The sequence below is a fragment of the Eretmochelys imbricata genome, chromosome 1 (genome assembly GCF_965152235.1).
Source record: "Eretmochelys imbricata isolate rEreImb1 chromosome 1, rEreImb1.hap1, whole genome shotgun sequence".
Taxonomy (NCBI): domain Eukaryota; kingdom Metazoa; phylum Chordata; order Testudines; family Cheloniidae; genus Eretmochelys; species Eretmochelys imbricata.
Genome location: NC_135572.1, coordinates 192660546 through 192683947, shown reverse-complemented (window position 1 = coordinate 192683947; position 23402 = coordinate 192660546). Strand labels below are relative to the sequence as shown.

Sequence of the window (23402 nt, the reverse complement as noted above, 5' to 3'; positions counted from 1 at the left end):
GAGGGATCTATTAAGCCTGTGTGGAAAACAAAGAGTTACAGCAGTGATGACTCTTCTTTCCCACCTACCTTGAACGCAGACTGGCTCTCTCTTTAAGCAGTATGCCGAAGGTGAAATGAGAGATGCAGTAGGAAAAAGTGCACCTTATTCAAGTTCCTTTCAGGATTTTGATGTTTAGAATTGTCAGAAGCAACTCTTTTGAAGCATAATGATGCAGTCTTTCCCCTCCAAACGGATCCCTGTGGTATACAACATACCAGCTCCCAGTGATTCTGAACATGGATCTGGACAGGTAAGAGATTGCAACAAAGCTTTATTGCACAAAGCACAATAAACATGTTTTACTCTTGGGGATGTAGCTGACTGTGTTCACGTTTGGAAAACAGCTCATAAATGAAGCAAGAGTTATAAATTGGGCAAGGAAAACAGCACCTGATTTGTTGTCTGAGATATTGATATTTTCCACTTGTTTTTCTTTGACAGAGTCCAAATCTTCCTCATCTCCAGTCTCCTCAAAAAGAAATCTCATGTGTGCAACATTCTTTCTTCAAACAGATGAATCTGCATTTCTGGAGAAGATGGCTTCTAGGAATGTTACCTCTGATTTCCTTAGCAGTCACTGTACTCGTGTTGGTCCTGTACTGTTCATTATGTAAGTGCCATTCCTCAATAACCCCATTTATTTTTCAATACCCATTTAAGTGCTGAATCCATTCCGTGTTTGGACAGGCACAACTTAAAAAGTAGGCTGATGAGTTAATGTTAATTCAACTATGTGTTGATTAGCAGGAGTTCGAGACTCATGAAGGTGTGGACTGTGCTTGGACGCTTGGTAGATTCCATAATCAGTAGGGCTACAGTTAAGGGAGTTAGCGCCCGCATGCCACTGCAATTCAGTCATCTTTGCAGTGGGATTTGGATCCTATAGAAACTCGCCCTTTTCAAATCCCAGCCTAAACTCATCCGATTTCTATCCTTGTGAGCCAGTAATGTTGGAAACTTTGATTTTTAGCAAATTGAATGTATAGCTAGAAATCCAACACCTGGGTGCTGCCTACTCCCCTACAAATACAGTGTTATTCTATATTGAGTATTATCCTCGGCCACTGAATGGCAATAGTTTGATTAATTAACGTGCTTATTTTCACATAATTCCGTTGAGTAACATCAAGGTTAAATCAATTCTTTCACAAGCATCTGGTTCTTGAATGTTTGGAGCAAGGCTAGACTGTTAACCTTGCTAATGCATGATCCTGTTTCTGTAGCTCCAGCATTCTCCTTTATCTATATTGGTGGAAGTGTAGAAATACCTAACTTGACCTATACAAGTGACCTCACTGATCCAAAGTCACAGAAATTTATAAGGCAAGCAGAAGCAATCCAGAGCTATGTAAGTACTCACAGGTGACATAACCTATAACTCGAAAATATTTTATCACTTGTTTCGTTGAAATCCTTTCTTCAAAATTCAAAGGTATAGTAGAAAGCTGAGGTTTGAGTCATGGGTATTTGTTCTTTTCTTTCAAAGTAATAAAATCGAGGATTAGTCTGGGAGAGAGTCAAGTTACAAAGCTTAAGACAAGTGCCCTCTTTAAGACAGGGCAAGTGGATGGGAGACAATTAAACTTGTTACACTGCCACAGTGCATTAGGAATGTAACTAGCCAAATTCAACCTTGTTGTCTTACACTAAATAACAATATTTGTTGCTGTTTTTTTAAAAAAGGGTAGTTCAAAGCTGAAAGCATTCAGCTTTTGTAAAAGAACTATAAGTGAATTTTTTTGTTCAGCCTAGATACCCTGTATTGGTTTGTTGCTGCTTGGGTGTGGGTTTTTTAATTACAATTTTAAATTATTGCACAAACTCTTTTTTGGTTCCCCACTCCTCACCAGCACAACAATGCTTGCTTTCTTGCGCTTCTCATACACGTTTGTATTTGTGAGATCAATGCTGTTTCCTGGGTCCATGCTAACAGAGGTCTTTAAGCACAAAGCCGCCCTCTGTTAGCCTGTATTTCCCAACAGAGTTAATCTTGTGTCTCAAAACTGCTTTGTGCATGGCCGACATGAGTTGTCCGTGACTGGATTATAAACCAGAAATGTCACAGAGTTTAAATAATTAAAACACGTAATCTAGTTTTGAATTTTTTTATATTTCCTTACACACACTTTTTTTTCTTGGCTAAAGAAGAGTTCATTTCAACTTTGTTCAAACTGAAATGGAAGTTGAAATGTGTACATTGCTTACCATTCTTACCTGACTCGAAACGCTTTATACTCTGTAGTCACTTTCAAATGCAATTTACTGGTGAAGTGTTTATGGCATGATACTTCAAAAAGTTTGTGATTAGCTGACAATCAAATTTAACAATTTCTTTTGTTCTTATATTTAGCTTTCTAATTATTTAACTGTCAGTTTTCAGAACTATACGAGTCTTCTACATTAGGGAGATATTACTTGAAATCTGTTGTTGCTGCGTTTAGGTAAGTCCTTTTCTAGATGTACTAAATAAAGTGTGTGTGTGTGTGTGTGTGTGTGTTTTGCCGTGTGTGTTGTTTTTAATGGCTTTCCTGGGAGGGATATGTAGAATTTTATAATATGGGAAATAAAGCCAAGTACTGTAGCATACTTAAAACCAAGGGGTAAATGCTATGAGATAAATACTTAAGGTTTTTGCTTTCAATACTTTGTTTGTTACTGAGGAAAACTATTAGACAAAATCCAAGTTTGTTGGTTGTGGATTGTTTTCATGCTGGTTGAAGGGATTGCTTTTAAATATATCCACCTACTTCAGATCTTATAAAGTAGTTTTCAACAGACATTTTTCTTTCTCTTCCACTCTTTTGAATAACCTGTTTATGTAAGATGCCTTCCAATGCAACACCTTTTCTGACGTCCTAAAACAAAATATACAGGGGTACATTCTGGTGGGGCACTGTACATAAGTACCTGCCAGGAAAACCAGCACATAGAGTAGAATGGTCCTACAGTCATTTCCATCTGTAATTTTTTGAAAGACTGAGCTACTGGCCATTTTGGGATGGAGTCTAGCGATCACGAGGCATGATCATCTGCCTTTTTATGCATATAAATCGGTTGATCCAGCCATGGCTTCTTCATGTACATATGCACACAGACTATTTTTCCTCTTCACACGAATAATTTGAACAAGGGACTGTGTGGTTCTCTGGCTGGGCAGAATATGGATATACTTTTGTGGTGGCATTTTTCAAAAGGCAAATGAAACTTGACTTCATAGTATTACAGGAGTTTTACCATTGACTTCAATGGGAGCAGACAAGGCAATTCAAAGTTTATCAAAAAGCCACCACATAGGTGGCCCTTAGGAAAAATTGCTCTAGAGTTTGAATACATGATGGCAAATAAAATAAAAAAGTAATTATGAGTCTATAGAACAGTTTAAAAGGATTTCTCCTCAAGGGAATTGTTCTCAGCATTCATGCTTCACTGTTTTAGTGATGGATCTGTCTGTATCCAACTTCTGTCGGTCTAGTCTACGGGAAAAGAGGAACTTTGCAAGAAGAGGGCTTTGTACCTTTATATACAGCAGTAGCAAAACAGTTGTGCAGAAAGTTAATATTGACATATACTAGCTGAGACTACAGAACTAATCAAAATCAAACTGAAAATGACAACTGAAATCCATTTATAATGTGCTGTTTCCCCCCACAGCGAAGGAGAAGATGGTCTCCGAGCTTACTACTGGAATACATTCTGGGCACCACAAGAGATAGTGCACTCTTTCAAAAAACTAACCTCACTGAAACATAAGGAAATAATCAGAAAACATACACTTCAGACTACTAATTCTTCTGCTGAATCCTTTCCTGTGGAAGAGGATTTTGATCTCTTAACAATGGAGCTTTTTGGTAACAACCTAACTGTTGTTGTTTTTTTTTTTTTTTTTTAAAGTCTTAACTCCTTCAGGTTGTGTTTTGCTCACATAGCTGACAAATGTCCCTTTTTTAATTTAAGTTTCAGATTCTTCAGACTATGATGTGACACTGAAGTCAGGTAATTGCTATTCTTAAATACACAACTTTACTACTTGCAAAACTAAGTGTTCTTTAACAATAAAACAGTGGCAGCACCATGTTAATAATAATTATTAATTATATTTATTCTGGTAATGTTTAAGGGCCTAGTGAGAATTGGGTCCCATTACGGTAAGCTCTGTACTAAGACAGAAGTAGACAGTCCCTGCCCTGAAGAGTTTACACATTAAATACGGTAAATTCCTGATGATCCGAATAGCATGGGAGACGTGGATTTTGTTTGGATAGTTGGGAGTTCAGATAACTGAGAGTGCAGGAGCCATTCAGCAGCGGGGTGGCCTCCTCCACAGTAAGGGGTTCCTCCTCCTCCTCCACCTTGCAGTCCTGGACGGGGTCTCTGCTCTGCCTGCCTTATTCACTCCTGTGACAACGGGGCTGCAGAGGGCTTCCTGCACTGTCACAGGAGCTGTTCAGCAGCAGGGTGGCCTCCCCCACAACTAGGGGTGGATTTTCTTCACAGTCCTGGCCGGGGGAAGGGGAAGTGGGTGGGATGTCTCTGACCTATTATCCGGACCTCTGTGTTATCCAGATTCCTTCCTTCTGCCCCACCATGAGATGCAGGCTGCAGAGGACAAGTATCTCATGCTGTGGGCCAACAAAGGGATTCAGGTAATGCAGAGGTACAGATAATTGGATGAACGGGAGTACACTGTAATAGACTAAGTGAGAGAGTATTTTTTATAATTGCTGGTCAAAACTTTCTCGCATGTTCAGCTTTTAAAGCCATATTTAGCAACCCGAATACAAAGGTGTAGATGAGAGCCAGCAGCTCCCAGTGACTTGTACTGGGAGTTGGAGCTGCTCAGCACCGAAAAATCAAACCACTTATATATTGCTTAAATATATACTGAAGAACTTAACTCTAGGCAGCCAGTTTAGAAAATTTTGGCCATTATAATTAGCGATCCTTTTGTATGTTATTTCCTACACCGATGGTATTCCCAAGTTCTTTATAGTGTCAAGAATAGTAGAGGGAGAGAAATGAAGAGGCATAGACAAGGTTTTTACAGCGGAGAGTTCAAATGATATGGCAAGAGCTGAAGAAATGGCTTGTCAGGCTAATGGAATGTGAGATGAATGGGGAGCTGGTGGAGTTCTGGGAAGAATGTGAAATGAATGGGCAGCCAGTATTTGTGAGAAGGCAGGTTGCAGCAGCCTCTGTATATGTTGGGTTGATGGCAGGGATAGTGGGGACACAGACTTGCAATAATCAAACACTGCAGATGTCGGTGTGGATAGAGTTTCCGCCTTGGTGGAGTCAAGGTAATGCCATAAACGAACAATGCACCAGCAGTAGTCTGAAGATTTGCAAAAGAAAGAGAAGAGTGCAGGCAGAGTCAAATAAAAGGTGAGAGACCAGAGGGAGCTATTGGATGCGGATCTGTAACTGAAGGGTCTCTTGTCTTGGAGAAGCACTTTTGTGTCTGGAGACTTGTACCTGAAAGATATTTAGATGATGGCAGAGTATCTCTTCTAAGCCAACTGGCCCCATGCTGCAACATAAGCCCCAACTGACTGAAGGAAACGACGAAAACAATCCACTGGGGGCTAAACCTAAGGCACATGTGCTTTCAGCCTTGCAGTGAGATCAGTTATGTTGTGTTAGGTTTCGTGTGGTGAGTTTTGGAGGGTCACATACAAAGTTATTGAGTTATGGGAAAAAAAGCCCTAATTTGAGGGGTTTCATCTTTTGTGTGCACTTTGGTTGCCGTGATAATTGTTTAGTTGGTTAGAACGGATTGTGGCCTAATTGCACTTTCTAAAGCTAAAAGTAATGAGTGCTGCTTTGGTCTGAATTAACTCTAGCACTGCAGTTAGCATTCGTGAAAGATGTCGGATTAACAGAAGTAGAAATTTGGCTTTATATTCACAGGCCAGGTACACAGAGCTCCCCTTACCATACCACTGTGCTTCAGCTTTGTCCCAAAGGGGGTCACCTCTGGGTATGAGAATGAATCACAGCATGGCTTCAGTGTATATTCAGTCCTTGTCCTCTCTGCTGAGACTGACAAGAATGCCATCTGGGGTGGTCTTTGAGTGATGTGGACAACTGCTCACAAGGATCTGGACAGAGATTTCCCCAGTTAATTTCTTATTTACCCTTTTGTCTACATTTTTTCAGACACTGATCTAGTTTGTCTTTTGTATAGCGGTATCCTTCGACTTGTATGCAAAGCCAGGTAACAACAGGACTTTAACTTTGCTGAATCCCAAGAAATCTTTTTATCAGTGGAGGCTGCGTGTTCCTTCTAACTATATTGTGAGACTTGTAGTCCTTACTCTGCATGGTGTCACTCCAGGGAGTTGTGCATCGCACAGATTATCTGCATATGATTTTCTTCTTCCTCTTCAGAACAAGATCATTACAAGGTATGATCATAAAGGAAAGCTACTTTTTTCTCTGGCAAAACACACACCAAATCTTATCTGTATGCATCACCTACCTGACCTTTCATGAACACATTTTTATTTTTTCTAAAAAGGAGGCTTGCATGGCTCAAAGGATTGGTAATGAAGCATACAGGCTTTAAAAGGCTAGGTCAAGATCCAGCCTGGTTTAGCAGTGACCAGAACTCAGTACCATGTGAGGTCTCTTTGGTAACCTACCTGAAATAAGTATGTAGTTTTCTTGCAGTTCCTATCAAAGAGATAGCTGGACTCATAAGTATCTGCTAATATTTGGCGTTCACGTTCACCTTTGTTTATGCACTCAGCAAGGAGGCCAGGGGTTGAAAAGGGGGCAGATTGGTTGACTCATTGCCTAGTAGTAGTCCCTCATTCCCTCCAAATCAGCACTGAGACACACAGGGTGAGCACTGTGGAGAACTCTGTGTCACTACTGTCCATGCTGTATCCGTTCTGTGGGTAGAGATCAATTTCAAGGGCTGTCAACCCATCGTGTTTTACAAGCAGTAATTCGACTATTTAGAAAGCAATGAAGAAATGTGTTGGCTCGAATTCAGTTGATGTTCGTATCAAGAGGCTTGTGATATTGTCAGTTAAAGCTTCATGTCAGAGAAGACATTTTAATTTCAATTACATGTATTTATCTCGTACAAAGTACCTTGAACTCACCTGGGCACTCATGTTTGCCAACAGGAGTCTCAAAAATAGGAGCTGATACACGAGGAGAAATTAAGTATATACAAAGGAAAGAGAGACTCTCTCCAATCCCACTATCTGCAATGTACAATTCAAGTGCGGGAAATACTTTTTTTCACTTGTTTTGATGTTTCTATTGGGTACTAATAATCTGTCACACTTGTTCACTGACTGAATGTGTGTTTCTGTCTACCCCCCAAAATTCAGGGGACTGTCACTCTGTTTGTACAGCACCTAACACAATGGAGTCCCAGCCTAGTTGTCTTCTAGGTACTATCACTATGTACAGGCTTAACATATCTGATGGCTTTGTAAAACTGCAAATCTCTATGTACCTATTAGCAGCATCCTTTTGGCAGTGAGACTGCATCTCTTAAAACTACCCCAGACCCTCAGTTTGAGTAAATGAAATCTAAGATTGGGAAACTACAGGTCAATGTATTGGGCTCTCAAATGACAAACAGTTCACTGATGGGATAAAAGAAAAGCAAGTGTCTAGGGGAGTTATGTCAAAGTTCATCTTAATGTATTGGAAGAAATGCAGTCTAATTTCAGAGAAGGACAGGAATACAGAATGTTATCTAATTCAGTCTGTATATATTTCAGATGGTGTGGAGTACCAGGGGCCTGGAGTCCTCCTGTCATACGGTTAACTTCATCGAGTAATGTTATGCTGGTCACCTTCTCACTGGACAGAAGAAAAGAAAGTAACATGCTAAAAGCATACTTCCAAGCTATTCCTAAAGTTGGTATGTACTCAAATCAATTATGTATTTGAGGTAGGCAAGGTCATACTTTAGCCACTACTAATTTAGGACATTACTTCTTGGAGGTTATTGTTTCTGGAAAAAAGAAATTTCCATTCTGATCTCCCTGAAGATGATTTCAGGTAGCTGAGCAGAAGATGAGATTTGAGATCCTTCCATTTGGTAGGATTAATCTTCCTCTCTGGTTACTACTAGACCATCTCTCCAAATGGTTGCATTTGCTCCGGCTCAAACTCATTAAATGTCATATTTACTCTTCACATATACTACTCCCAAGAGAGCACATTGGCAATCTCAGTAAAGAGGCACAAGGCTCCCATACAATCTTGCCTCTCTTGGTACTCCTGCCAGCTCCAGTATGAGGCACACTGGTAGAGTGTGGATGGGGTAAGCTCGCAATTCTGTCTGGTTAGTGTGGAATACTTTGAGTTGCCATGGTTTGAGTCACCTGCATTTTGCTGCAGACACTTCTGAAGTTAAACTAATACCAATAATTATTTACCCGCTTGCCATTACTGAATATTTCCCCCTTCTTCTGATACATACGGGATCATTGATATTAATGGACAGGATTAATGTCCAACGTCTTTTGTCCCTATGGAGTAAATTATGGGGAATAGCCCCTACGAAGCTAAATTTTCAAAGGTGACAGGTAATTTTGAGCACATCGATTTTTGCATGCCCAACTTCATACCCTCAGTGGTCTTACTTTACGTAAATGCTCAGCAGCACCTGTCTTTTGAAAATCGGACCCCTTCAAGATTGCCCAAGGTGGGCACCCAAAATTACTAGACACTCAAATTTTGCCATGGAAATGAATGCAATTTTAAATGTAATACATAAATGCAATTACTCATGGTTTCTTAATTCTCACACTGCTATACTGCCTCAAGAAAACAGTCAATAGGAATTGCGGGGCAGGGACTGGATGATTACAAGTATTGTCAGTAGGAAGTGGAGCTTTGCAGTCACCAGTTCAAGTGCAGCACAAGTCTTAAAGATACACAAACTGTTTGACTTACATGAAATGAATTGAAGATCTCTGTCTACTTTTTAATGATTCAGCATTAACATCATAAAAATGCCATCTTCATTCTATGGCAAGCTCCTCAGAGAGGTCAATGACCATTTGGAGAGGTTGTTTCTGCATATCAGTGTTGAGGTACATTCACAGGTGTGGTGTGTGTCTGTGAATGCCTCTTTGCAGGCCACTGTGTTTACAAAGAGTGCACTGGGGGATTTTCCATTCTTGTATCCTCTTCGTGTAGAATGTTTGCTCTTTCCTCCCACAGTGAAGTTGCAAATGAGAGTGTTAGGTCGAACAGCTTCTCTTTTTATTTGACTACAGTTGTTCTTTGCTGATGTGTGGGTTGATCTTTCCTTGTTACTCCTTCTATACATAGCCCACAGATGGAACCAGAAAGGAATAAAACCTGTGAATGTAGTCTGCTATAGTAGAAATGAAAAATTTCATGCAAGAGTATTTCCCATTACTACTAAAATATACCTTCTGTTTAATTTGTCAAAAAAACTCTATTATCTTCATGAAGTAAATCAATAGGTGGCCTCCCTACTGAAATGAACAAAGCGTGTCTTGGGGTATAACTGCAGAAATATTATTCTTGGAAAGAAGGAGGAAGCAGTACCAATATTTGCTATGCACAACCATATTGTATTCAACCATATTGTATTGAACCATATTGACACTTAGCAAAGCCAGGGGCCTGAGTCTACTTTTACTTAAACCAGTTTGACACCAGTGTCAGTCATTGACTTCAGTGATATGATTGCAGACTTACGTTTGTTGTACTGAGTGAGGAATTTTGCCTTGTCTTAATAATACATTAGTATAATTTCTCATTTGTGTTGCACCTCTGGTTCTAAGGGCCTCCCAAAGCATGCAAGTCTATATACTATTCTGACTTCTGTTCAGCACTTGTGTAACCCTGCTGAAGACAAGAGAGAGCAAAACTTTGAAACACTATACATACCAGGAGAAGGGAGGGGATGAGGCAGTGTGGTAGATACAAGAGGGAGGAAATGTTCACTTCACCTGCCACTGAAAGACTTCTGCTGCTGGGGTAGATGCACATATACAACAGTTAAAGACACAAAACTATCGTATCCAATATGAAACAACAAAATGGATGTTCAACAAGTACTTTGTAATAGGAAGCAAAGTATATTTGGTTACTCTTATCATGGATATCTAATATACCCTTACTTAGCTAATACTGGAGAACAGCACTTGGATTCACCTACTGCTCTCATTTGAAAGTTAATTGTTGTAATTATATCTAGAAATAGGAGATGTGATAAGAAATCCCAGAGTGATGACAACGTAGGATAGTTATTCTCTGGGAACATAGGATGAAGTGAGATGGCAAGTGTCATGGCCCATTCTCCTATCTCTAGTCTATACTTAGAGAAGGAACAGAGAGTGAATTAAATACTCCTCTTAAGTGCCATTTATGTAACAGTGTAGATTTATTGGTATTTTTCTCTTCCAGTCTGTGGTGGGCGTTACATCTCTTGGAATGGGACAGTGAGCTCCCCTTATTATCCAACCTACTATCCACCAAACATTGACTGCAGCTGGCTAATCAGAGTAAGTGTGTGCAAATAGTAGTGATTTCATTAAGTTTTCATTTTACATACCAGAAGTAAAAATGGGAGAACGTGTCTTCCATTATGGATGAAACAAGGGAATCCATGCCAAGAACCCTGCTAGCAACCATTGTGCATAAATATGGCAGCTGATTGCATGTTTTCATCTGTGCTGCAGACTAGGCTTTAGGTACCTCTGCAAGTGGGGCAAGAGATGACAAATTAGCCTGTGGAGCGACAAAATACTGGACCAGAAGGCCTATTAGTTTGTTCTAACTTGGCAGATCCTATTATTACCCTCTTGGCCTAAGCAGTGAGTGGTTATTTGGGGCCTTGCTGGATCATTTCCACTAGGAAGAGAAATGGATGATACAAGACACATATTACTTTGGTACAATCCTGTTCCTTTCCAAAGGATGCACACAGTCCTGTTTGCTTGAACATAGTAGAAACAAACAGGAAGAAGCTTTCTTGTTCAGAAATCTAAGTCTGCTTTTCCTAAAGATGTGCGCAAAAGAAGCTCTGCCTCTCGGCTTCCTCACAGGGCCATGTAAACTTCTGCTTCTCCCACTACCTGCAGGCTTTCTTGGAGCTTTCTGCCTGTGGTTACAGCAATGCGTGGCTTTCTATGTCAATCAATGCCTTTTCCCCTATGTTTGCAATCAGTCCCAGGGAAACTTTGCAGTCCACTGGCCTTAGCTTCTAATAGGCTTTGCCATGCAGCCCCATTGCCTTGGGCAGTGGATTACTATTATTTCTGGCTATCATTACATAAAGGCCTGAAACTGTCTGTAGATCAGACTTCTGCTTGATGGCAGCCATTAACACTTGACAGTATAACACTATAATCTATGCATAGGGCCCTACCAAATTCATGGCTGTGAAAAACACATGACGGACCGTGAAATCTGGTCTCCCCTGTGAAATCTGCCAGGGAGGGGCAGGGTTGGGGGTGCCTCAGCTGGGGATCCTACCAGGCTCCAGCTGCTAGTCCTGGCAGGGCTGGGGAGGGATGGGACTTCCTTTTGTCCTGCGGAGGCTGCTCCTGGGGCAGGGTCAGACCCATCTCCAGAAACCTTCCCACAGCTGCGGGAAGCTCCGCACCTCCACCCCACTTCCTGCCCCCATCGCTCCCCAGCCAGGTCACTGTACAGGTTGCTCCCCAGGGGTCATTACAGGGAGCAGCTCCCAGGGGTGGGTCTGACCCGGCTGGGATTAGCAGCTGGAGCCCAGCACATAGTAGGAGCCCCCCGGCTGGAGCACCCCTAGCCAACAGTGCCAGAACTGGGGGACTGAGGGCCATGCCCCCCCTTTTTAACATGGGCATAGTTTTGGGAGGAAGGGGCAATGTTGCCCCCCCAAATTGCAAGCCTCGGGCAGGCACGCAGCCCCTGCCAGTGCCTCTCTGACCCTGCCCAAGACTTGCAGTTTAGAGGGGGGAGGCATGGCTCCTGGCCCCCTCTGGAAATGGCACTTGTGTCTCCCCACTTCTACAAAGGTTCCGGCACCCTTGCCCCATACTTGCTCCTCCCCGGCTCCAGACCCAGGGCTTCATGGTTAAAGGGGCCTTGGGCTGGCAGTGTTTGGGTGGGGGAACCACAGTGCCCCCCAACAACAGGGCCCTGGACTGTCACCCCACCCAGAAGGCTGGCCCTGCCCCCCCCATACCATGTGACCCTCATTCTGCACTGCCTGCTGCCCAGCTCTGAAGGCAGCGCCTCGATCAGCAGCAGCACAGAAGTAAGGGTGGCGATACCACAACCCTCCTACAATAGCCTGGCAATACCCCCACAACCCTCTCTTGGGAGGGCACTCCCAAGGTTAGAACACTGTGACATTTCAGATGTGAAATTGACTTTTTTTTAAAAGCCTATAGCTGTGAAATTGACCAAAATGGACCACTAATTTGGTAGGGCCCTATCTGTATACCAATATTGTTAACTGTAAAGGTTTAGGAGGAAAATTTCAAAGACACAAATGGCAGTTGGGCTTCCAGCTCCCTAACAGACCAAAGCAGTTGGGTGCCTAACTGCAATTTGTGCCTTAGGAAATCTCCTTTTTATTACATACCTTTCTTGCCTATTGCTGGGAGCAGGTGGTGGTGGAGGTATTTTCTTTTATAATCTGATGACGGGAATGTGATTGATGAATGGCTGTCCACTTGATTGTGAGGTAATAGAACAGAATGTATTAACCATATGTAAACTCCTTGGTTTGGATTGGTTTTTGTTTATTTTCTTTAACACTTTGCTTGTAGGCACCCCTGCCTGGGTATAAGTTGTCGCTAAAAGTCCTTGTCATACAAATTCAAGAGAAGTCTCCAGGGTCCAATAAATGCGATAAGGACTGGTTAGAAATTGATGGAGTTAGGTGAGTTAAAACACTGCTCACTATTTTATTTGACATTGACATTCATTGGTGATACTCAGCGAGGACGCAATTTGTCATTCTACAAAACGTTCTGTACTCTAATCTTGGATTTCTCCAGCTACTTCCAGTGCAGAAACATACAACTTTGCAGACATTGTGACATCTTTATTCAGGCTTTCAAAGGATGTATTTTTCCTAATTATGCCATGCAGCAAACAGGTCAAATAGTTGTCACCAATGGTAATAAAAGCCTCATGCCCATTTCACATCAATAAAAAAATACTTAATCTATACATTTCATGACAAAGGTTGGTGGTTCAAGAGATGTTGAGTGCAGGATCTTGCATTGTTTTACTGGAGATGTGAATTCTTGGCTACCATCTTGAACTAGCTTCTTTTCTAGGGAGTGAGATCCTTTGCCATTTTAAAGCTTTGTTTTCAGTTTCCAATGTCTCTTTAATGATTGCTCTTTGCCTTGGTTATTGAAAACAAAATTAGAAGTGGCCAGTCATTCATCCTTCAGAAGGAGAAAAACCAAGGCGGCAGTACAATGTTTGGAACCACGTCTAGGAAGTGAAAATGCTGGGTTTGCAAAACGGAGCTGAAAACCTTTAAACAAGTTTTCTTAGTTTTCCAAAGGCAGAGGATGTGGTTGCAATATTGACCTTCTTGCTATATTTTTAGAACTTTAGGCTTCCAGTCTTAGTGAGAGCCAGGAAATTCATTACATGCAAAATAGTTTGGGGGGAAAAAAAAGTTACACACACTGTATTTTCAACCTCCAAAGATAAGTTTTGGGAGCACATGTTTAATGTAAAGGTTTATCTGAACCTTATTACCCTCTTTACATGTTAGTAGTTTTGTACCTGTAATAATAGTAAGGGTAGCTGAGCTGGCAAGATACAGTAAAGTAACACATACAAAAAGTGTTAAGACTTGGTGAAGGTGAACTGTAGTTGTAATTATTCTGTTCTACACTTGACAGATATTGTAAAGCTATTGCTGAAAGCAACAGAAACAAGGAATATGGCTATTCAGTTGCGATTAATTTCCATTCAGATGAACTGGTCACGCAGAGAGGGTTTTATATTGAATATAAAGCTTTCAGTCACGTGGACCGTAAGTGAATACAAGCACACTTTAATTTTTAAGGGGTCCATGTTATAGCTTTGGGGGAAACCTTGCTTCATAGATCTACGTTCCACACTCTAACTCATAGTAATTGTGGAATGAACAGGAGTTGTCCTTCAACCTGATTGGTTGCTGATCCCGCCTGTCTGGTCCAGAGGTGAGGGGAAAAGAGTCTCTGCTGACTTGATCTAGGCATAGAGAGCAAATTTTCAGGTAAACAGTATTAAACCTTGTCCCTAAGAATCTAGAGGCTGGCGTGCTCCAGTTATTATGCTAGGGCACTCGTGTTACTAACAAATTTTTCTAGTAATGATAACCTACAGGTTTCAGTCTTAGTGTTGCTGTCCAGTTGGAGATTCTTGGTCTATTTAAATCATTAAACATCTGCATTATTAGTGCTCACAGCAAACAGAACTGTGTGGCCTCCACCTCTTTAATGACAATGATAAGAAGGTTAATACTAATTTAAATTCTCCATTCTATCCATTCATTTAAATTCACGCAAATCAGAGTGCCTGTTAAAATCACTTACCTTTTAAAAAAACAACAACCAAGAAGAAGAAAGATGGCATTTGCCTTAGTTGAATTTTATAGAACAAAAATAAATGAGGTACTACTGTCCTCAATGCATATTTGGTCCCTAACACCATTTTCATTACTTCTATTCTTTATTTCTTCTAGCATGTCCTCGACAATTTAAATGTACAGACAGAACATGCATTCCTTTAAACAATCAGTGTGATGGCTGGAAAGACTGCTCAGATGGCAGTGATGAATTAGACTGTGGTAAGTTTATTCAATTTCTATTTTTAAAAACAGTCCTTCAGCAAGGCACTTGGAGGGCTGTAAAACGCTTTTTTTTTAAAATGTGCAATCAGAGGGAATAATACTTGAAATAATACCCTTCAATAATACCATATAACCCTGCACCTACCAAAAATAAAATACATATTGCATAAGAACCAGACCTTCCAAGAAACAGTCAATAATGTTTAACATATTTATTCCAGAGCTTCCTGTGACAGGACTAAAATCATGGGAAGGATAATCTTAGCCTACTTCAGAATATTGTGTTCTTGAGTGTTTTCAGATCCTTGGATGAATGATGCTGTGACTGGGAAGTGCCACCAAATTTATAGATCTCTCTTCTTCAGGCTGTAGTCCAGAGGAGTCTAACTGTGGTGATGGGAAGTGTAAACACCGTTCAAAGACATGCAAAGGGGACGACAGTTGCGGAGAGGATAGTGATGAAAATGATTGCCGTAAGTGTGTTGAAAAATAGTTTAGAATATCGGTGGGGAGTCGGGGGATAGGGATATGTTCATTTTCTTACTGTCTAAAGTTTTTATGAATCATCTGATAAATATATGGAATAGCCTGCATTGTTATATGTGTGGTGTGAGGATAATTAGAACTTTCATACGCATGCATCATGTTATGCTTTTTAGACTATTTAGCATGTGTTGATCACACTACGTGCTCTCCATTTTGTTATATAACAACTGAACCTTAGATTGACTGGGTGAACCGGATGGTTTTGGATACCGACGAGGGTAGAGATGAACTTGCTGGAGGAACAGAAAAGAGTGATGGTATTTATACATGTGGGAATAAAGACTGTTGGAGAATCAAAGGTGTCAGCGATGGAAAAGAGTGATTTACCATCATATCCATGGCTCTGTCAGTGCCGGAATGTTCCTTGCAAAAGTGCAGGAGAGTTTGAGGTTCTGAAGATGAAATTGAAACTAAGTCAATGTCTTTGCTGCAAAAAACAAAATGTTTCTTGCTTGAGTGTTTTCCCCTGTCCCAAGCCCCTGGGAAAAAAATAGTATTTGCATAATCTGGGAGGTTGAGTCCTTCATAGAATGTAGCCATCACAACGATGCATGCTCTGTGACTAGGGAAAAGGAACTACCAGCAGGTCAGATAATACCTCAGGGAATCCACAGTCCACTTGATAGCCAGAGCTTTCTTCTCAATAATAGAATATGTTCTCATCATGGGGAACAACTTTCTGCTTAAATATCGGATTGGGTGCTCTTTGCCTTCAAAGTCCTCGGAGAGCACCACTTCCAGGCTGGCCTCTGGCGAATGAATTACTGCTGGGAGAAGTCTGCATTGGCGAGGATAGGCACCTAGACCAGCCATGCCTTCAGACTGTTAAAAGCTTCATCTCATCAATCGTCTCACCAGACCTTTTTGGTGTCTCTGCCTTTTAGTAGATCATTCAGGGGAGCCGCAATCAATGCAAAGGTGGAGATGAACCAGTAATAATATCCTTCCAGACTGAGGAAGCAGCGCATCTGTCTTCTGAGCCAACATGTGGGGCATGAATTTAATATGTGGACTTTAGCTAGCACCAGTGTCTCGAGGCCTCCTCTCAACTGATACCCTGAGTAAGACACTTCTGTCACGGCCAACTTACACTTGGCAGGATTAGCTCTGAGGCTGGCCTCCTGTAGGGAACCAGAACCCCTCTTAGGGTGGTCATCCCACATACGACTATGGCTACAGTGTTGTCAAGATAAGCCCCAGCGTATTGGTGGTGGTGTCCAAGGATTCAATTCATAAAGTGCTGGAAAGTTGTTGCCACCCCCCTTGGAGACCAAATGGCATGGTTTTAAAATGGAAATGACCAAAGGGGGTTGAGAACACATTCTCTTCCTGGGAGAATGGAGACCAGGGGATCTGCCAATAGCTTTTTGTAAGCTCATCCATGCTGAGGTATCATGCCAGGCCCAACCACTCTAACAGCTCAGCCACCTTTGTCATTGGGTAAGTGTAAAACTTTGTGATGGAATTGACTATAGAAAAGCTTGCCCCCGTGTATGTTGAGGTCTTCCCCTCTCCGTGCAGGTAGCTTGGGTCACTGGGCTGGTATTTGTACACGTTTTCTGTCAGGCCTGGGGTTCAGTATCTGCTGGCAGGCATCCAGCATCATGAGTGGCCCTAGTTGGCTAGCGGACAGAGGTTGCACAGTCCCATATCTAATGACCCATCAGCTGCACCATGTGATGCTGGAGCACCCAGTCCAGGCCCCTTGCTGGAAGTCTGGATACAAACTCTGCATCCTGGACTGGCTCAGAGCTCTCGCCTGGGCGCAGCTACCACCAGCAATGCTCTGTAATCAGTGCACCACCACCAGGCACCCGCCCCCTTGTGGTACATCTCTGCTTTAAAGTGCTGCCAATGGGCATCTTCACGGATAGCCGGGTAATCTAAAACAGTGGTCTTCACTCAACTGTAGTCTCTGTCCGGTTCTGGGTCAAGGTTGCAGAAGGCCAGCTGTGCCTGTCCCATCCTGTAGGGAGCTAAAACTAAGTCCCAAAGTTCCAGAGACCATTGAGAGACCAGCGCCACCCTCTCAACAGTGGTTCGGAATGCCTCAGGATTGTTGTTAGGACCCATCTTAGTTAACATCACAGCTGACAGAGCTCCCTCTAGGGGATTGGGCGCTGCGGGGCCTCCCTGTGCAGGAGTTGTGGGGCGGGTCTTAACTGTTGCAGAAAGTCCCTTTGGAATTTGTGCTGCTGGACACAACCTCCTGCAACAACTGCTGCTGGGACATCCAATGCTGCAACGTTGGCTGCTGGAATTGCTGTTGCTAGTTGGCTTGCTGCTATTGCCATTCTGCTATCCATTTACACCAGTGCTCAGGGTCTATCACAGCTGAAGTCCCCTCTCAAAGGGCTGGTGTGGAACCTGTTTCTGTCTCAGGGTCTTGTATCAGGTGCAAGGCTTCATGCCTGCCTTCTCCCTCGGTTGTGGTCAGCCGACCCTCAGCCTGGGCTTGGTTTTAGTGTCATTGAGTCTCTTGCCCCTGGGTCCCCTATGGGAGCCCCACTGCTGGGGAATCTCACTCCTCCCACTGGGAGTTTAGCTTACTCCTGGGGTATTCTCAGCATCTAATTACAGTTCACTTACCCAGGTCCCTGGGTCTTGCCACAGGTAGTAGGCAGGAAGCAGCCTTCTAGGGCTCCTTCCCTGCATCACGCTCATATTGTCAGTCTGCCCCAACCAAAAGGGGGTAAAGGGAAGGCGGAAAGGCTAGCCAGAGCCATGGGCTGTGTTCCCCTTGATACAGTCCCTAGCAGTGTGAGCAAACTCCTCCTGCCCCCCATTCTGTGGTCACTTTACCCATTTTGAGCTCCCCTTCTCCAGGTGGAGCATGTCCTTCAGGCATGCCTAACTGGCACTAGCCTTTCTACCAGTGGGATAGGGGTGTATTTTATCACAGGAGCCACCATAAAGAGATACAGATCATTAGAAGAGAGTCACTTGTTTCTGTTGTAAATTAAAGATCACAGACTCTCTGCAGGCAGGATGTTTATTTAGAGGGAAATGCTAGAGGCCTCAATTATGGTTGGGTAAATTTCTTTTTGTTTGTTTTTTCTTTACGTATCTGATTTGCAATCTCTGTATAAGACTATTAATCTGAAGTAAATTGTTAGTTTAAAACTGCCTTGTGAGAAACTAGCTGTAATTTTTTTTTTTTTAACTTACCAAAGTAAGCCCTAGTCTCAGAATCCAAGTGTGTCTCTGGTGTCCTTCAGTAATGTGGAGGAAGCTTTAGAATATAAAATGAGTACATTAACAGTATACTGTTTTGGCTTATAAGAATGTGTGAGAGTAACATCTTCGATGCAAGTAGTGCTTTCTGGAATGGGATTCCACAGTATAATCAAATGAAATCACATGTCTCCAGACAACTCACTGTTTCATTGATGTGAAAGTTATTACTTTACCCTCTCTCTATCTCTCTCTCTATATATATATCCATCCGAGTTGCTAGACGTGCACAAAAATATGTGTATCCATTATTTGAAAAAGTTTCCCTAGAGAACTAGTAGAAATCCTATTTTTAATGCATTAAAATCTGGACTAGACAAAGCACTCAAGTATAGTACAGGGAACAATGCTATTCTGACTTAAGGCCAGAATGAGCAAGATGATGAAATCAGGTATTTTCCATCTCCAACTTCTGTGTTTTTTTTGTTTTTGTTTTTTGACTGGAAGAGCTGTGTAGTATGAAGGCAGATGGACAGTTAAATATCTAATGAATGACAGACAGTGGCTGATTTTGAAATATCTACTTTGTTCTCTTACTTGCCATAGGTTTTCTGTTAGTTTTTCCGGACAGTTGAATACCCACAATATGACATACTACCCTTTCCGTTGATACATAATATAAAAGGAATGTCTAGGAACTTGGCTCCATTCAGCAATGCAAAGCAGTACAGCGACAAGCTTTTTGGACAGTAAAACAGCAAGAGGCATTGACTACTTTAATTGTCATTACCACACAAATACAATACCTACAAAAATGCCACAATTTGGGGCATAGGAATGGATAAGAACTTGTAAACAAATGTCATTTAGTATACTGATCAATAAAGTTCAGGATCTTTATAAACACTAACAATCTGATGGTGTAGAAATAGCTCTACTTACATGTTATATTCCTTCCTCCTAATATCTGTTTTCCTGTAGATTGTGAATTGCTTGGGGCAGAGGCTGTACTCTCTTGTCTGTCTGCAAATAGCTCAGTATACTTGGGATGTTACCATAAAACAATAATAATAATAAATAAATGCATGATGCTGAGGTTTCTGGAAGGATTTTCAAGTAATAAATTGTAATAGATTTCTAAAAATGTACCTGGAAAAGGAGGTGGTATCATAAAAGGAAATCATTTACTCAAATTTGAAACCCCCAAAACCCCTTTTATGGTGATGAACTGCCACGTAATTGGACAACAGGCTGATCAGATGTTGGAAGTATTCGGAACGCTGAAAGTATTGGTGATGCAATAAAAGTAATAGAGTGCCTTAAAGCTACATAATTTAGAGGTAAAGCAGGGTGGCTTTGTTTTGGCAACGTAGGCCACTTCATTCTTGAATGACAGCAGCCACATGGGACTAATGCACTTTGACTTTTGCACATTAACTTCATATGGTGACTTAAATGTCTTGAGTGTCCCCATACAGACATGACCTTAGAGATCATGACCTTCAATGCCCTTGTCCAAATCATATTTATAAATAATGTGACAAAGCTTCCTCTCCGCCTCGGTGGGTCCCATGCTTCCGTTTAGCAGCGGGCTGGGGTATTCCTCTTTTCCCTCAGAATTTTCCCCCATGCCCCTGGGTTTACTGTCCACACTCTGTCAGAGCAGGGTTCCTCACAGCCTTCCTGACTGGAGGGTTGCAGGGGGTGTGTGTGTGTGTGAAGGGGAGCCTCTCGGTCTCTGGTAGCCCCTCCAGACGTGGTGGCAACAGACCAGACACCTGGTTCAGTCTCTCCCCTATGGCAGGGTCTCTTCCCTCAGACCTCTGGGGCCCAGAAGGGCTGTCCGCCCTGTTGGGCAGGGATTCTCCTGCCCTTCGCCTCTACACCTGCGTGGCTTCTCTCGTAATGCTTGTCAGCATCTGCACTGCACTGCACTGCCCAGCTCTCCAGTAGCTTGCCTTCCTCCGTTCGCTCCTATACTCCATTTTTTCACCTCCGTTATGTTTTCTTTCAGCCTATAAAAGTTGTTCCTCATATGCATATAAATGCCTGAATGGAAAATGCCCCACAAAACCAAACCCAGAATGTGATGGAATAAGAGACTGTGGAGATGGATCTGATGAAATGAACTGTGGTATGTGAAGTTTAATTCATTTGAAATACATTTTAAATGAAAGTTAATTCATGAGTGAATTATTGCAGCAAACTTCAATATATATTTATGTATTTGGCTCAAAAATTGGGTCAAATTTAGTATACATTTAAAAAGAAAAGATAGGATTTATAAAACCACATATGAATAAAAATAATTCCTTGATAATATTTGTATGAAAACATTTCCTTTACATGTTTCTTTGCTTTATCATCAACCCAAACACAATAATCTTGGGCCAATTGAGGACACCCAGAAAGTGACAATTAGTTAAAATACTGCACTAAGTGAAACTGACGTGTCCAAGCCAAGTGAAGTTAAAAAAAAAAAAATTAAGAAGTCACATATGCGGTGAAAAGTAAATTTAATATTTAAACTTCGTTTTAAGTTAGATCTTACCTGTAATACCTGTAAGAATAGTGTGTTTAGTATTATCAAGAGCGTCCACTTTGTACCTTAGCTTGGATAGAACACTGGAGCAGGATCAGTAGACATGAATTCAATGAGACCTCAGGAGGTCATCTGGTCCAACCCCCTGCTCAAAGCAGGACCAATCCCAACTAAATCATCCCAGCCAGGGCTTTGTCAAGCCGGGCCTTAAAAACCTCTAAGGATGGAGATTCCACCACCTCTCCAGGTAACCCATTCTGGTGCTTCACCACCCTCCTAGTGAAATAGTTTTCCCTAATATCCAACCTAGATCTCCCCTGCTGCAACTTGAGACCATTGCTTCTTGTTCTGTCATCCGCCACCACCAAGAACAGCCGAGCTCCATCCCCTTTGGAACCCCACTTCAGGTAGTTGAAGGCTGATATCAAATCCCCCCTCACTCTTCTCTTCGGCAGACTAAATAAGCCCAGTTCCCTCTGCCTCTCCTTGTAAGTCATGTGCTTCAGAACCTTAATAATTTTTGTTGCCCTCCGCTGGACTCTCTCCAATTCGTCCACATCCTTGCTGTAGTGGGGGGCCCAAAACTGGACGCAATACTCCAGATGTGGCCTCACCAGTGCCAAATAGAGGGGAATAATCACTTCCCTCAATCTGCTGGCAATGCTCCTACTAATGGAGCCCAATATGCCATTAGCCTTCTTAGCAACAAGGGCACACTGTAGCAGTGCATGGGATTCTTCTGTCCTACGTGCAGGACTCTGCACTTGACCTTGTTGAACCTCATCAGATTTCTTTTGGCCCAATCTTCCAATTTGTCTAGTACCCTCTGTATCCTATCCCTACCCTCCAGCGTATCTACCTCTCCCCCCAGCTTAGTGTCACCCGTGAACTTGCTGAGGGTGCAATCCATCCCATCATCCAGATCATTAATGAAGATGTTGAACAAAACCGGCCCCAGGATTGACACCTAGGGCACTCTGCTTGATACCGGCTGCCAACTAGACATTGAGCCATTGATAGCTACACGTTGAGCCCGACAATTTAGCCATCTTTCTATCCACCTTATAGTCCATTCATCCAATCCATACTTTTTTAACTTGCTGGCAAGAATACTGTGGGAGACCATATCAAAAGCTTTGCTAAAGTTGAGATATATCACATCCACCACTTTCCCCATATCCACAGAGCCAGTTATTTCATCATAGAAGGCAATCAGATCGGTCAGGCATGATTTGCCCTTGGTGAATCCATGTTGACTGTTCCTGATCACCGTCCTCTCCTCCAAGTGCTTCAAAATGGATTCCTTGAGGACCTGTCCCTGCCTTGCAGTCACTTCATCTCATGTGTAACATGGGAATGATGATACTTAACATTCCTTTGTGAAGCATTTTGGGATCGGCAGCTAGAAGAACAAAGTATAAGAGCCAAGTATTAATAAACCTAAGTAAAATGACTCAGTGCCTTAAGTGTATTAAATTCTTAATCCTCCCATTCAAAACTTTCTTTATTAGCTTGTGGAAGAATCCTGTTAAAAAAATCTAGAATTGTTGGAGGTGAAGATGCAAGATCTGGAAAGTGGCCTTGGCAAGCAAGCTTGCAGATGGGAATGTATGGCCATATTTGTGGTGCATCTGTTGTTTCAAATAGGTGGCTGTTATCTGCTGCTCATTGTTTTCTGGACTCTGATTCTATAAGGTAAGTACAGGTTGTACAATCCAGAGTACACACAGTTTAGTTTAACAGTTTTAGTTTCATTAATTTATGTATCCATGATGCTGGCATAGTGGCTTTGAATGCATAGTTCTGTGCATATGGTCTAATTGGTATGTTTTGTAGACCCAGAGCACACTTCATCCAATAATCAAAAGTATAAAGTATCCAGAATAATTATTGTTAGTCTCTAAAGTACTCCTTTTCTTTTTGCGAATACAGACTAACACGGCTGCTACTCTGAAACCTATACCACCACTGTAACCAGAAAGTAAATCCTGCTTTTGAACCATGGAGTTAATTGTGAACACAGCTTAAAAAAATGTTTCCAAAATAATACTCCTAACCATTAAGATTAGAGCACCGCTAACAGTGGAAAAGTATGGAAACTGGCTGGTGTTAGGTGCTGGTGGTGTAGTGAAGACAGGCATGGTGATGCATAATATCCTGCAAAGTGTCATCAAGATTACTCATGTGTTGTATCCTTGAGGGATTTGGAAAGCTGGACTTCCTGAACTGTAGATGGATCCCAAGTACCCATTCTATGTTTAAAATGCCATCCTCCTATCAAGCTAATGAGTGAGTGGT

At 42.0% G+C, this 23402-nt stretch overlaps 1 protein-coding gene across 1 annotated transcript in view; it reads left to right on the top strand.

Annotated features, from left to right (window-relative positions):
• The first annotated feature begins 208 nt into the window (after nucleotides 1–208).
• LOC144264897 (suppressor of tumorigenicity 14 protein homolog) overlaps nucleotides 209–23402 on the top strand; it is a 28231-nt gene continuing 5037 nt past the window's right edge. Inside the window, exons 1-14 of the mRNA XM_077816897.1 lie at nucleotides 209–292; nucleotides 2416–2483; nucleotides 3694–3890; nucleotides 3997–4035; nucleotides 4606–4685; nucleotides 6211–6446; nucleotides 7785–7927; nucleotides 10456–10553; nucleotides 12810–12922; nucleotides 13908–14041; nucleotides 14735–14839; nucleotides 15208–15315; nucleotides 20577–20696; nucleotides 22616–22799. Of these exons, the coding sequence (XP_077673023.1) occupies nucleotides 209–292; nucleotides 2416–2483; nucleotides 3694–3890; nucleotides 3997–4035; nucleotides 4606–4685; nucleotides 6211–6446; nucleotides 7785–7927; nucleotides 10456–10553; nucleotides 12810–12922; nucleotides 13908–14041; nucleotides 14735–14839; nucleotides 15208–15315; nucleotides 20577–20696; nucleotides 22616–22799 (1709 nt within the window). The remainder of the gene's footprint in view (nucleotides 293–2415; nucleotides 2484–3693; nucleotides 3891–3996; nucleotides 4036–4605; nucleotides 4686–6210; nucleotides 6447–7784; nucleotides 7928–10455; nucleotides 10554–12809; nucleotides 12923–13907; nucleotides 14042–14734; nucleotides 14840–15207; nucleotides 15316–20576; nucleotides 20697–22615; nucleotides 22800–23402) is intronic.